This window comes from Tyto alba, unplaced genomic scaffold, assembly GCF_018691265.1.
Source record: "Tyto alba isolate M040663 unplaced genomic scaffold, T.alba_DEE_v4.0 Super-Scaffold_7, whole genome shotgun sequence".
NCBI lineage: Eukaryota > Metazoa > Chordata > Aves > Strigiformes > Tytonidae > Tyto > Tyto alba.
Window position 1 is genome coordinate 22722424 of NW_024881328.1, and position 13268 is coordinate 22735691.

General features: G+C 42.4%; 2 protein-coding genes across 5 annotated transcripts; one reads left to right on the forward strand and one right to left on the reverse strand.

The window, feature by feature from the left end:
• Nucleotides 1-463: 463 nt before the first annotated feature.
• On the reverse strand, nt 464-8447 carry LOC104355589 (coiled-coil domain-containing protein 173). Of its 3 annotated transcripts, none has more exons than XM_032989693.2 (9): nt 8390-8447; nt 7069-7295; nt 6021-6194; nt 5733-5926; nt 4631-4787; nt 3498-3637; nt 2485-2677; nt 1981-2145; nt 464-1463 (listed from the first exon to the last, which is right to left on the reverse strand). In XM_032989693.2, the coding sequence occupies exons 1-9, from the start codon at nt 8445-8447 to the stop codon at nt 1158-1160; spliced, it is 1614 nt and encodes a 537-aa protein (XP_032845584.2). In that variant the 3' UTR covers nt 464-1157. The 3 variants fall into 3 exon arrangements, with proteins under 3 accessions (XP_032845584.2, XP_032845583.2, XP_042639819.1); XM_032989692.2 differs by lacking the exon at nt 8390-8447 and adding an exon at nt 8159-8360; XM_042783885.1 differs by lacking the exon at nt 6021-6194.
• An 85-nt stretch (nt 8448-8532) lies between these two features.
• PHOSPHO2 (phosphatase, orphan 2) lies at nt 8533-11344 on the forward strand. Of its 2 annotated transcripts, none has more exons than XM_042783890.1 (2): nt 8533-8587; nt 9504-11344. In XM_042783890.1, exon 2 carries the CDS (start codon nt 9506-9508, stop codon nt 10229-10231), a length of 726 nt encoding a protein of 241 aa, XP_042639824.1. In that variant the 5' UTR covers nt 8533-8587; nt 9504-9505; the 3' UTR covers nt 10232-11344. The 2 variants fall into 2 exon arrangements, with proteins under 2 accessions (XP_042639824.1, XP_042639825.1); XM_042783891.1 differs by having other exon boundaries at nt 8569-8881.
• Nucleotides 11345-13268: the final 1924 nt, after the last annotated feature.

Consider the following 13268-nt stretch of genomic DNA (forward strand, 5'->3'; position numbering starts at 1 on the left):
CTTTGCCTCCAGGGTAGCCTCACGTCTTGCTCAAAGTCCTGTGCTTTCTTCAAAGCCTGTTGCTATCTGACACCAGGCTTAGAAACTCGAAGGCACACAAAAAAACCATTTTCCAGACTAACATATTGGCAAGCATTCCTTATATAAAACCCCTAGAACTTGCATAGTTTTATAGTTTGACCAGCAGAGATAGGCAGTTGCGGGGGCTAGAACAGAAGGTTGTGTATAACAAAGCAAAGCTTCAAGTTGCTTGGACTTTGTTTCCAGTGGATCCCAAAATAGGGGGATACCCCGTTTAGACCTCACATTACTGGTGGACACAGTCATTATAGGAAACCCTAACTCTGTCCAAGGCAGTAACATGGTGGTAACATTTCAGCAAAGAAACTAAGCTTAAGGAGTGAGACTTGGGTATTGGAGAGTATGTCAGCTGAGGAATCCAAGAAACAATTTTAGATACGGATCTGTTTCCCACAGATTTAATCATTGTTAGTCTTTTTGAAAGAACAGTCCAACTATGTTGTCTCTTGTTGCCATGTTCTTTTTGTAGTAGCTATTTACAGTCACATTAGGATCTATTTCCCTCCTAGGTCACCTTTCAAGGGCTGTGATCAAACCATGTTCATATTTTCATAAAACTAATTTATAGCATGATATTTGTTTTACAGAGGTACTTTGAAAATGCTGTAAAAACTGCAGTACCATAACTGTTCTAACTTGCACATGTATTAGGTTGTTTTTAATTCCCATGAAGATTCTGTAAAGTTGTTTTTTTCTATTACAGGGAATACTTTTGTGCTGAGAAGTTGTATCCCAGGCCTGATAAACCTGGGACAGTGAATTTTTAGAATGGTGAATAATAAAAATGTAACATTAATAGTGAGCTTTTGGCTGGAATGGGTTACATTGGTGGTCAATTACATATAATGCATTTCTGTCTCAAGTTTGATAAGCTAGCTTTTATGAAATACAAGCTGGAGATTTTTGAGAATATAACCAGTTTTCTGGCAATCTTTTTCAAATGGACTTCCAGATTCATAGTATATATTTGATGTAGATCATTACAGTTTAACTCTGCCCATAAGGTTCAAAAAGATGTTTTTTAACCACATGAAAACTGCTTCTGCCTTTCCTTGATGGATAATCTCAATGTTATTTCATGTTTTATCTTGAGCAGTAGTACAGCTGCTACAAGGTAGCTGGGTCCCAGCACCATCCTGTGCTTGAAAACTATTTATTCCTTCTTTTCCTGTGGAAAATGGCCTGCAGTGTCCAAGTCCTCTTCCACCTTTGGATGCTTTGAGAAGTGGATAAAGATGATGTGTAGTCTTAGATTCTGATTCAATTACTCGCTTTGCATAGCTCTGAAATTCTTGCTCCTTACAAAGTGCAATAAACTTGGTCTGAGCATCATAGTCCAAGTCCGCTTGCTTTTCCTGCTGGTTTCTTGCCCGCTTTTCAGCCTGATAAAAAAAAAAAAAGGGAGTAATAAAGATTAGTATTTCTTTCACAACGTAACTATCCCTTAAAACTTACAGAGGGTAAAACCTTACAGATCTGCAGTGATGTGAGTTGATACTTGGCAAACATCATCCCTCCCCACTTTTCTCTTTTCTGCTGAAACCAACACAGAAAGGGTACATTGAATAGCTGAGTGAACATCAGCATTAGCTGTTGCTCTTTGGTGACCTGCCCAGAAGATACAAGAGAGCAGCAGTAGTAAATAATGGTACAGGACAGGATGTGATCTGTCATTGCAAACCAGCCTTGACTTGCACCACTGCTCAGAGAGGAGACCAGTCTCCAACACCAGCGTATGCAGATCATATGTGATTTAAAAAAAAACAAAACCAACCAACGAAAAACTCCAAACAAAACACAGCAAACTTCCTCTCTTCCTCTCTGGCAGGAGCTAGTGCTGTTGGTTTAGATGCATGCTTCTTTCTGAAGGGGCTGACAGGGTACAGCTCTTCTATTTACCATTTGCTGGATTTGAATTTTCTGTACTTCCATGTTTGCATCACGTTGTCTTTGTTTCTTGGCTTTTTCCTTTTCCATGTAGATGTGGATTTTTTCCATTAACTCATTAAGTTCTTTTTTACCCTCTGCTTTTTCCTCTCTCTCCTTGTCCACTTTCATCTTCATCTGTATTTTACAAAGTACACACACACAGAAAAAAAAAGTGTTAACCAAGGAGCTAGCCTGCTAAGATGGAAGTTGTATCTCTCAGCAGAAGCAGCCCTGTGTCAGTGCTCTGAGCTGCCCGGTCACTGTGGCTGGCCGGTGTCCAAGCCCAGGGTTTTCAGCAGCCCTGGCAGATGCACACCCAACACGGAAATGGGAGAGGGGAAGAGGACCCCAGGCAAGGTGTCAGCAGACCTGATGAAGCGTGCCTGAATGCATGGAACCAGAGCCACCAGCTGTGATCTGGGCCAAGCTCCTCACCTGGAGTAAGCAGGAATAAGAACAGGACAGGCTTCTTACCACAGTGGCTCTGTGTTCAGCAATGGATTCAATGGCAGCCTTTTGTTTTGCTTCTTTCTCTTTGCGTTTTTTTTCTTGTTCAGCTTCTTTTTTTGCAATATCTCTAGCAAGACGATCATCTTCTCTCTTTAATGACTCATTCATTTGTACAACTAATTGGCTAACAATTTTGTCCTGATGTTCCTGCTTTAGTCTGCAGAAAAACACGAGCTACCATAAGGTACCAGGGTACACACCTGGGCCTACCTGAAGCATTACTGCTACCAAACTCAGCAATCCTGTTTCTGGTCTTATCTCCTCTTGCCACACAGGCCAGCCCACCCACCCGACTCCTTGATCTCCTTGTGTTCCTCCTGATTTTTTTTTTTTTTTTAATTATCTGCTTTATCAAATACATGTTCCCTGTATTCTCCTAACACTAGCTTTCTGTTGCAATAATGAGCTGGATCACTCAGTGAGGAGTCTGCCTAGCGTCTTGCCATCAGCAGAGAAACGCTGGGAGTGTTGGCCAGAAGCAGGGAGAAAAGGAAACTCTCAGATTGGCTCAATTGTATTGTCTTGCTGTACCCTCAGTGTTAAATTGATAAACTGTCATCCCTTCATAATAACCCAATATAATTAATCGATATATTTGCTGAGTTAAGAAGTCAAATTATTTTTCTTGATCTGACTCAGAAAAATATAGCTTGTGTCTGAAAATGCTTTCATCAAGGATTTTAATTGTCTTTAATTGTTAAGAAGGTGGAGGCTTGGCAGGCCACATTCCCAACACACTGGTGTAGAGCTCTGGACTTCTGTCTTTGTATTTTGCAGGGCAGAAAGATCGTTCCCACACACCTATTACTGCAGAACCTGTGAAAGAATTTCCTTTTTCTGCTGAATTCCCTACTCTCCCTATCAGTAGAATTTAATTTTTAGAATAACTGGTTTGTGTTACATCAGTGAAAGACTTGAAAATAACTACAGTATAATTTTTAGTGTATTTTCTATTTATACTCTAGCTTCGTACCTACCTACGCATTTCAGCTTCTTGCTTTTTTATCAGCTTGGCAATAGTTTCTTTTACTTTAAAATGAGCCTTAATCCGATCATCTTCTTCCATTCGTTTTTGTTCCTCTATTGCTTTGATTATTTTCTGGTCAGCTATGTGCTCCTGCATGGGCAAAATGGTCCTGATATAACAGATGAAGTTTAGAAAATCTGGGCCTGGGGATAGCAACTTAAAAGAATCACTCCCTATTCTCTCTCTTTGTGTTTTTTTCAAAGAGAGTAAAGGGATTCTCAGTACTTCCACTTACTTCTGCCACCCTGTTCAAACATGCACGAGGAGGAGATAGTAGATATGAGGAAGGAGAAGGGGAATTGAGCATCGAACAGCTGCTTCTGTGGCCCATTACACAAACAAATTTCTATGTAATTCAGTGAGCACTATCCCTTGCTCCCATTCACACACTTGGGAGAGGAGGGACTGTGCAACCCTCACCAACACATACACAGACCGTGCTGCTCCTAGCCCACAGCATCCAAAACTATCCCGGTCGAAAAGCTTAATCTAAATCATAGCTGAAGAGGACTTTCCTATGCTTTAATGTAAAAAAACAACTGTCTTTTGCATACTGGCTAGAACTGTTCTGAGGTGTTTCTAGGTTGCATTTAGCAAGCTGCCTTTAAAGAAGAAGAGAGAAGGCAGCAGGTCTTGACTAAATTTCTAAACTTCTCCAATCATAAAGGGAAAGTCAAGTTAAAAAGATACTGTAATGTTCAGTCTCAGGCTATTCCCTTTTCCTAACAGTGAAAAATAGGCTTAAAACAGCAGGTATGTGGAACTTAAATCTAATACTCAAGTCAAGGAGAATATTCCTTGACGTCTACAGCAGACTTTTTAATTATAGACCAGTCAAAGCATCAGGTGCCAATATCCCTTCAGACAAGAGAAGGGACCTGCCTCCAAGAGCCCGTTCTCAAAAGCACAGAGGAAAGATATGGCCTGCAACAGGCAAGGTAGGACGGTGGTCCAGTGCTACTGAAGCTGTCGGCAAACCTCCTGTTGCCAGTAGGCCCATTTAGATACATGAATGCTATTGTTTTACTCCAGGCAGCCAAGGTGAAACAAGCATTTTGAACTGCCTGCTTTCCTGTTACTTACATGATACAGCCTTTGGCGTTCAACTTTTTCCTCCTGTTCCTTCTCCATTTTACTCTGAATTTCCAGTTGGTACAGTCTCGTCAATCTCTGTATTTCTTCCCCTTCTCTTTTGTTTTCTAGCTTGGCCAGATCTGCCTGATGCTTGTGTTCCTTTATTCTGAATTGGAAAAAAGGAGTTGAATAAATGGGCTAGGGATTGCGTGAAGTAACACACAGATATCAATTCTGCATAACCATAGGTATCTTGCACTGAAGAATAGGATACTTTGAATTGAGGTGGGTAGAATATCAGATGTGAAAAATAGTGTCATTGTTGGTAATGGTAGCCCTCAATCCTCTGACGAAAAATGAGCTACCCGGTATGCTCACAATCTGCAGTCTAGTAGTAACAAGTTTTACCTGGATGTCTCATTAGCACCATTGTTTTGGCCTATCTCTGCAGCATCCTCAGTGAACAAGATTTCCCCAATAAATCCCACAGTATCTATGCTTGTCCTTTTGGCCGTGCAGGCAACATTTTAAGCCAGTAGTGTTCTATATGAAGTTCTGCAAGGATTTATGTGTTGGACCTGCAGTATGTGAGACCAGACTTTGAACCCTTCCTCTGCCTCAGGGAATTTTATTCCTTCTATCAGACCACCAGGGCCAGTCCTATAAATACCACTGGGGACCCCTCCATAGGTTTCTGGAAGAGCTGAGAGAAGGAACAGAGGTGGCAGTGATGTGTTCTGTTGGTGTGTTCTCTGGAATCTAGTTATAGGCAAATGGAAAGTCTGGTTTAACCTTTTCCTTTTCTGGAACCAAAACTGAGATAAAATACACTTTCAGTAACAACTTTTGAATAGTGATTCAACTAAAATCTATTGATGCCTGTCAGAGGCAATTTTGCATGCAGACTGTTGGCAACTAAAAGACACTGCATATCAGAGTTTTTCCCTTCAGTGCAAGGTCTCTTGTGGCACTCTCGATTTTTCTTTTAAAGTGTCTCATTTGTGAATCAAATTATTAATAAGTTTCTATAAAAATCTTATGGAATGTATTTGTGAGAAGAGAGGTTAAGTAAATAATAAAGTAGGGTTAGTTTTGATTAATTATTACTTACTGTTCTAGCTGATCTCTGCGTAGTGCCTGTTGATTGATATAACGCTCACGTGCCTTTGCTTCCTCTCTGAGAATAGCTTCTTTATGTTCACGTTCCTTTTCTTCATCCTTCTTTTTGTTAACATCTGGCTTTAACTTTTTAAATTCAACTTGAGCATCTCTTTCTTTCAGGACCTCAACAAGTAGAAGTGCACTCTGCAAGAGAACATTTAAAGTAATTTGTATGTTCAGAAGTGTTTAAAGACATTCAGTACAATTTGAATTTCAAAATTATAAGTTGTCAACAAACATGAAACCCTTTCACTCTATCGTTTTGATAATATAGGTAGGTTTTTGCATTATCAATAGCTTCCTTCCGTTTCGCTGCTTGGAACTGTTCTTCTTCCAAATCACATAACTTTCTTTCTTCCTCTTCCCTTTCTTCACTTAATTTTCTGGCTTTAAGTTTCCGTTGTGCCAGGCCCTACAGTGCAGATAAAATTAGAAATCATATTTAAAGCACATGGACTAAAAATGCATAAACCATTCTGAAGGTGATATACTCAATGTTTGCTTTTTTTAAATTTTGCATATTATCTTTAATTTAAAAAGATTAAATGTTGATGTTAGATGTGTTTAAATGGAGTTTAATTAAAGTTGTCCTGGTTTGGGCTGGAATAGAGTTAATGTTTCTTCTTAGTAGCTAGAATAGTGCTGTGCTTTGGGTTCAGTATGGGATTTGGTATGAGAAGAATGCTGATAGCACACTGATGTTTTCAGTTGTTGCTCAGATTTCACGGACTTTCCAACTCCCCATGTCCTGCCCATGCGCAGGTGCATGAGAAGCCAGGAGGGAGCAAAGCTGGAGCACCAGGCCCAAACTGGACAATGAAATATTCCATATCATGTAATGCCATGCTCAGTGTATAGAGGAGGGGCAGCCGGGAAGGAAGGGGCTTTCTCTCTCTTCTGGGATTGTGATTGTGGGATCTTGGTATTTCAGGATTGCTGGCCAGGAACAAGCTGGGTATCAGTCATTGGGTGGTGAGTGATTGCACTGTGCATTGCCAGTTTATACTTTCCATTATTGTTATATTTTTATTTTATTACATTATTAAACTTTTTATCTCAATCTACGAGTCTCCCTTTACCCCTCTAATTCCCTCCCCCATTCCCAGGCGAGGAAGGGTGGGCGAGCAGCTGCTTGGTGTTTGGCTGCCAGCCGGGTTCAAGCCACAACAAAATACTTACTTAAAAGCAAATATTAAACAAAGGGAGTACAGCTGGAAACGTTACTATGAGGGTTTTTGCATAAATTAAAATTAAGCCCCTTGCTTACAAATGTATCTTGTACTTACCATAATGGTATTGGGCCAGTCTTTTACAGCAGCTTTGGAGCGTAAGTGCATTTCCTCCCGTTCTTTCTTCTCAGCCAGGATGCGTGCTGCTTCCCTAGTTTTGCTGCCAAGATTATCCTGAATCCTTTTCCATTCTGCTTTTGGCAATACAATCACCTGGTGAACATCTACTTCATTTGGAAGAAAATACCTTTCTAGAAAGTTATTTTCTTCCAAATGACGTTGTGCTGTGAAGAGGGATAAAAAGATACTGGGGTTACTTGATATCAGAAAAATCCTATATTCAGACCTATATCAGGATTTGAATTCTTGCATGGAATTCTTTCCCCATACTCCAGAGCTAAGACAAAGTGTCTGTATCTGTAGTCTAGCTATGGCCAGTGCACGTACTTGGGCTGTGGCACAGACTGGCTTAACTGTCAGTGTGTCCCTTTGCCTGTTGGGGTGTGTGTGCAGGTTTGGCGTGTGGTGACCGGCGCTTCCCAGGCAGTACTTGGGCATGATTCTGAGGACAGCAGGGACCCAGGAGCATTCCCAAAAGGAAGGGGAGGCTATTGGTAAAGCCAATCCCCTGGCTGGATGAGGCAGCAGTTTGGGCACACGCTGTGCCTTACCACTCTTGTCCTGCACATTCATCATATTTACTAAAATAGATCTGTTATACGAAGTTTCTTGATTTGTTGGAATTATTAGCATTTTGTTGTTGTATTAGGATTCAATACACATATGCATGCATAAATACAGAGTTCCTAGGTGATCACTAGGTTTTGTAAAATGCCCTTCAAACTATCACCAGTATTTTCGAAGGAAAGGGCACTCTGTACGGAGTGACAGCCTGTTAGAAATTCTCCTTGCTCGCCCGATTTGCAGCAGACGGACGGACGTGCCGTGTCTAAAATGTAAGGAGGCTTTCTCTTACCGCGATACCGATGGCAAAGCCTGTTTTTCAGATGCAGTTGCTAATCAGTTTGGGACCAGACCTGATCTCCCTCTGCTCGAGCTGAAGGTAACCTGGCCAAAACTAAACGTACGCCGGGAAATGCCAGGCACCCAGTTCTTCTCCCACTTCAGCTGTGGGGCGATACCGTACCTCCACTGGTTTCAGGCTTTCTCTGGGCAGTGCTTAGGGAGAAACCGCCTGGCTTGTCTGCAAGGGGGCAGGTTTGGGGAGAGTCACCCCGGACGAGGGGGCAAGGAGCGCTCCTGCAGCTTCCTGGAGCCCGGTACAGCCGCTGCGGCTGCGGTCTCGGCTCTGCCCGCCCCACGGTGCCCGCGGGGGGAGCCCCCCTCAGTCACGGGTAAGGGGGTGAGCACCACTCACGGGCGGGCTGCCGCTGCCGCCGCCTCCCGCGGGGGAGCCCGGGCCGGGCCGCCGCCATCGCCCCGCGCCGCCGGTGTACGCGCGCTGTTGCCGGGCAACCTGGGGGAAACGGAAGTCACGTGACGACGTGGCCTTGAGGCACGTGGCGCGGCGGCCAGGAACCCACGCGGCCAGGAGGCGGAAGCGGCGCGCGCTGAGGTGGGCCGGGGGCAGGCGCGGGGCGGTGGCGGGCCGGGGCGGTGCGCGCCACGCCGGCCCCGCCCCTCAACCTCAGGGGCTTTCGGCGCGCGGCCGAGACCCTCGCGGGGTGCTGCCGCTCCCGCCCTGCCCCCCCCCCTCCCCCCCGGGGGGGCTGCTCTGCGGCTGCGCGGGCCGGGGCTGAGGGGGCGCGAGGGGCTGTCCCTGAGGGAGAGGCGTTAGGTACCCGCTCAACCGTGGCCCGCGCCCGGGGATTTCCCTAGCCCAGAGACGGGCTGAAGTTGCGGGACTACGGCAAGGAGACCGATTTTTTATATATATATATATATATATATATATAGAGAGAGAGAGAGAGAGAGAGATATAAATAGATTTTTTTTTTTTTTTTTTGGGTTCAGATCTGCAAAGGGCAGTGTTTCTTTTCATGGGCTGCTTTGATTTGGTGTGTCCTTGTTAAAAAGGCTCGCTCCATCTGTCCAGTAGTAGTTTCCTTTTGAAATATCTCTTAAGGTATTTTCCCAGGAGAATGACAGTTTGGTTGCCTGAGCAAGTGGTGATGGAGAAATTTAGAACCATCGGTCAAACTGATTATGCATGAATACTGGAAGATTGGCTCAGTGTTAGCAAGTATTAGTGACTATGCGGCATGAGTTTAGATGCTTTCACATCTATTTTAAACAGAAGTTTGATACTGAACTAGAACTTTGACCTTTACAGACTGCTTTTTTAGCTTCAGCACAACTTCCCATAGCTGCAGGGGCCATAAATAGTTTACTTTGTTTAGGTATTTGTCCTAATGCTTAATTTTCTTGCAGAATTTTTCTCTTCTGAGCACAGGATCAGGGTAGGAATTCGCTACTTTGGTTTATATAAATAATCCTCTTTTTTGTTTGTTTTGGAAACTGTTTTCTGACAGCTATGAAATTTCTGTTGGTTTTTGATTTTGACCATACAATCGTAGATGAAAATAGCGATACCTGGATTGTGAAATGTGCTCCTGAGAAAAAACTTCCTAATGGATTAAGAAACTCCTACCAACCAGGACACTGGACAGAATATATGGGCAGAGTCTTTGTCTACTTAGGAGACAATGGCATCAAAGAAGATGAGATGAAAAGGACTATGACAACAATTCCTTTCACTGCGGGAATGGTAGATCTTCTGAGTTTTATTGGCAAGAACAAAGAATTGTTTGACTGCATAATTGTTTCAGACTCTAATACAGTATTTATTGACTGGATTTTGAAAGCTGCTGACTTCCATAAGGTGTTTGATGAAGTGTTTACAAACCCTGCAGCATTCAGCAGTGCTGGCTATCTTACTGTACAGAGCTTCCATGCTCACCATTGTGCAAAGTGCCCTAAAAACCTTTGCAAAAGAAAAGTTTTAAAAGAATACCTAGGTAAACAGTTGGAGCGAGGAATAAGTTATACACAAGTTGTGTATATAGGTGATGGTGGGAATGACTTATGTCCAGTAATGTTTTTGAAGAAGGATGATATTGCTATGCCCAGGCAGGGGTATACCTTGGAGAAAAAGATTTCTCAACTGGCCCAAGATCTCAGTCCTGTAGAGTGTTCTGTTCTGGTTTGGTCATCTGCTATTGACATTGTGTCTTATCTGAAACTGATTATAAAGGAATAATTCAAGTGATGAAACTGATACATTTATATTTTTTTCTTCCTGAGAGAGAAAAACTGCATGTGTATAAAAGCACAAAATTGTAAAATTGGGCTGTTATCTGAACTTACGTTTTTTAAACACAATATAAAACTGTTTATGTTCCATCTTGGCAATAGTGAGAAAGTGAAGTTAAAATGGCTTTCTAACATAGTTCACATTCCAACATAACTGGGGAAGAGGGGGTTGCAAGAGGAATTGCCATTATTCTTAGTCTTCCCCAAGCCTTTACCAACTACGTAACTGACCTTTTCTGTTCCACTTGCTTAGGGGAAGGGGTAGAATGAAACTCTTTACTTGTCAGGAACTGTGGTTGTGGAAGTTGGCTTTTATACTTCTTTGATCAGGATAGATGTTTAATTTTGTAAATTATTTGGTATGCTTGTAATCTTGTTTGATCAGAAGATGCATTTATATTTTCAATATACTAAATATTTTACCAAACAAAATTACTTTTTAATAGTTTGTATTCTCTTGTAAAGACAATAAAAGTTACTGTCACTAACAAAAGCAGCACACCTGGTTTGTGTATTCTGCTGGCCCATGTGTCATCAGGCAGCTGTTCTTGTAAGGGCCTGGAGAGAGCGAACATAAGTGTAGGTGTCAGCCTTTGGACAACACCTTCCTTTATTTTTGTCAGACTCATTCTCTTCTGGAGAGCAGTAAGGACGTTGCTGTTCTGCTCGCTCTCCCATTCTCCTGACTACTGCCCTGCCAGCGTGCTGCTGCCACTCCTTATAGAGCTGATGCTGGTTTGGTCTTCCCTGCTGACAGCTCCCAGTCAGCCAGGTGCTTTTTTCTTGCTGGGCTTCTGATGCAATGCACAGGCCCACAGAACGGTGCATATGTATACGTGTTTACACTGATTTTACCTATCCACTCTCGTCCATATCTATAGTATAACCCTCTCGCAGGCTGGAAGGGAACATCTATGTCCATTTTAACTTCTTAACAGAATTGTTCTGTCTTTAAGGAATTGTTTGTCAACATGCAGTCTTTACCTCTCACAGTGAGATGAGTCCCAAAGGTTGGTCTATGCATATAGAGATATTAAAAATAAATCTCATTAAAGTTAAATAATGTATTTTCATGCTAAATGTTTTCCTCCTCATAGTCCCACAAAAGGTCCAAAATTTTGATGTAGTCTACTATTGAACTGATGTCTGCTTAAGCTTAAGTGCCTTACTAACAAAAATTAGTCCAATTTTTGCAGCATTTTGGTTGAAGATGTTTGAGGTGTAGCTCAGCAGCCTGCAATTGCTGTAGCTGTCTTCCTCTGCTTTCTGTGCAGCATTGTTCTCATTTTCTTACTGATACTTGAAGTGTGTCACTACCTTCTTTTTCTTAGTTGAAGATTTTGAGAAGTAGTCTTGCCTGTTTTCAGGCTGATAACGTGTATATAAAAGTAAGATTTCCTTTGAATGCTTCCTTGTAAATGGTCCTGCTTTTAGCCCTTCACCTATTTTAATGAATAGTGGAAGGTTCCTTTGAACAGTCCGTTGTCTGAGGTGTCCAGAATAACATGCTTGAGTTCTCAGGAGCACAGCTTTAGTGATGGATATTTGATAGGTGCCTGAGATGTTTGTATTCGAGACCTTACCCTCTTGTCTTACACAAGGGCACGAAGACAGCATCTGAAGAACTAGTGGGTCTCAAGTTGTGGCAGGTTTAAACTGTCTGATTTACAGGTCGTACAAAAGAATGGTAATAGCTGTTGCATAGTACAATTTTGTATAGTTAGTTTTTTAAGTTGTGTGTCTCCTTCATTCTAGACGTGCTGTGGAATGTTCCATATTCTGTGCTGGTCTCTTCTGTGCTTTTCAGAACTGAGCTGTGACACAGCTTGCTTTTGGTCTATCCACAGATCTTAGTTACCACTCACTTAAAAGTTACCACTCAAACAAATGAAAAACTAGTACACAAACAACTATTCAGCTTTTTCTTCTGCTTATATTAACTATTGTTCTTTTAGCCTTAAAGAGCCTACCTTGTAGTTCGCTGTGAAAGTGAAAAATTCATCATCATGCACAAAAAGGGGTGCATTTTGTGGTTTTGATGAAAGTACTGAAGCAGGCATCAAGAGTAGATGAAGCAAAGTAAACTACTTGAAATATTAGCAATTATGATCTAATCACTTCAAGTAGAGGATAGAGCTGGTGCCATTTGCTAGACAAAGTGCACATTGGAGACAAAAGAAGTTTTTCAATTCCAGTAGGTAGGCCATTAAGCTATTGAGGTCTTGGGTTTTTGTTTTTTTTCCTCTTAATAAAAGAGAGAACTTCTCTAAGCCACCACCATTACCAAATTTCCCCATATTTGGATGTAAGGGAGCGGCGATGAGTATCTCCAAAGGGTGAAGCTGGTTTAAGCTGGTAACCCAGCCAAACGAGAAAGGGAGAAGCGCCTTGAAGGGACACACGTTCAGTGTAAGTGTTGCTGACCTCCAACTTGCTGGCCATTTGAATCAGCATGCTATCTGGGAGGGAGATGACTTGGGTAAAGACATTGTGAAGAAATGCGTAATGGAAGGCGTATGCGTGTGTGGGAAACGTTCTAACAGCTCTGCTATCGTGCACCAGCTACTATGAAGAGTACTTAGCCATAGTGTTATGTGCTAGTAGGATGGCCAAGATCTAGGAGAAATTCCTGCTCATCCATAGGAAGCTGATGAAATGGAAAGTACAAAACCACAGCAAAACAAATCAGTTGGCATGGGGATGTGTAAACAGATGCAGGGCTGTACTAGGGAGTGCTCCAGAGAAAGAAATGGAGTGAGTAATGAGCTAGGGGACAGGCCCGGGTCAGAGACAGCCGGGCTACTGCTGGTTCCTGGGTTACACCACAAAACTCCAGTGTCCTGGGCTAACAATGCGTCAAGAGTGGTTGAAAAACTGAAGGCAAAGATGTGTGAGGGGTTTGTTGTTTTTTGTTTGGATCAGCTTATTTATGTCTTGTGTTACTGTGTAAAGGCCAAGGGCGAGTATGAGTCCTGTTGCATGGC

Bases quoted from the DNA above. Each gene is read 5' to 3' on its own strand.
- PHOSPHO2 (XM_042783890.1), top strand. From the start codon at position 9,506: ATGAAATTTCTGTTGGTTTTTGATTTTGACCATACAATCGTAGATGAA.
- LOC104355589 (XM_032989693.2), bottom strand. From the start codon at position 8,447: ATGGCGGCGGCCCGGCCCGGGCTCCCCCGCGGGAGGCGGCGGCAGCGG. The intron at 7,296-8,389 runs GTGAGTGGTGCT...CCCTCTTCACAG, and splicing joins GCGGCAGCGGCAGCCCGCCC to CACAACGTCATTTGGAAGAA. The intron at 1,464-1,980 runs GTAAATAGAAGA...TTTTTTTATCAG, and splicing joins AAATTCAAATCCAGCAAATG to GCTGAAAAGCGGGCAAGAAA.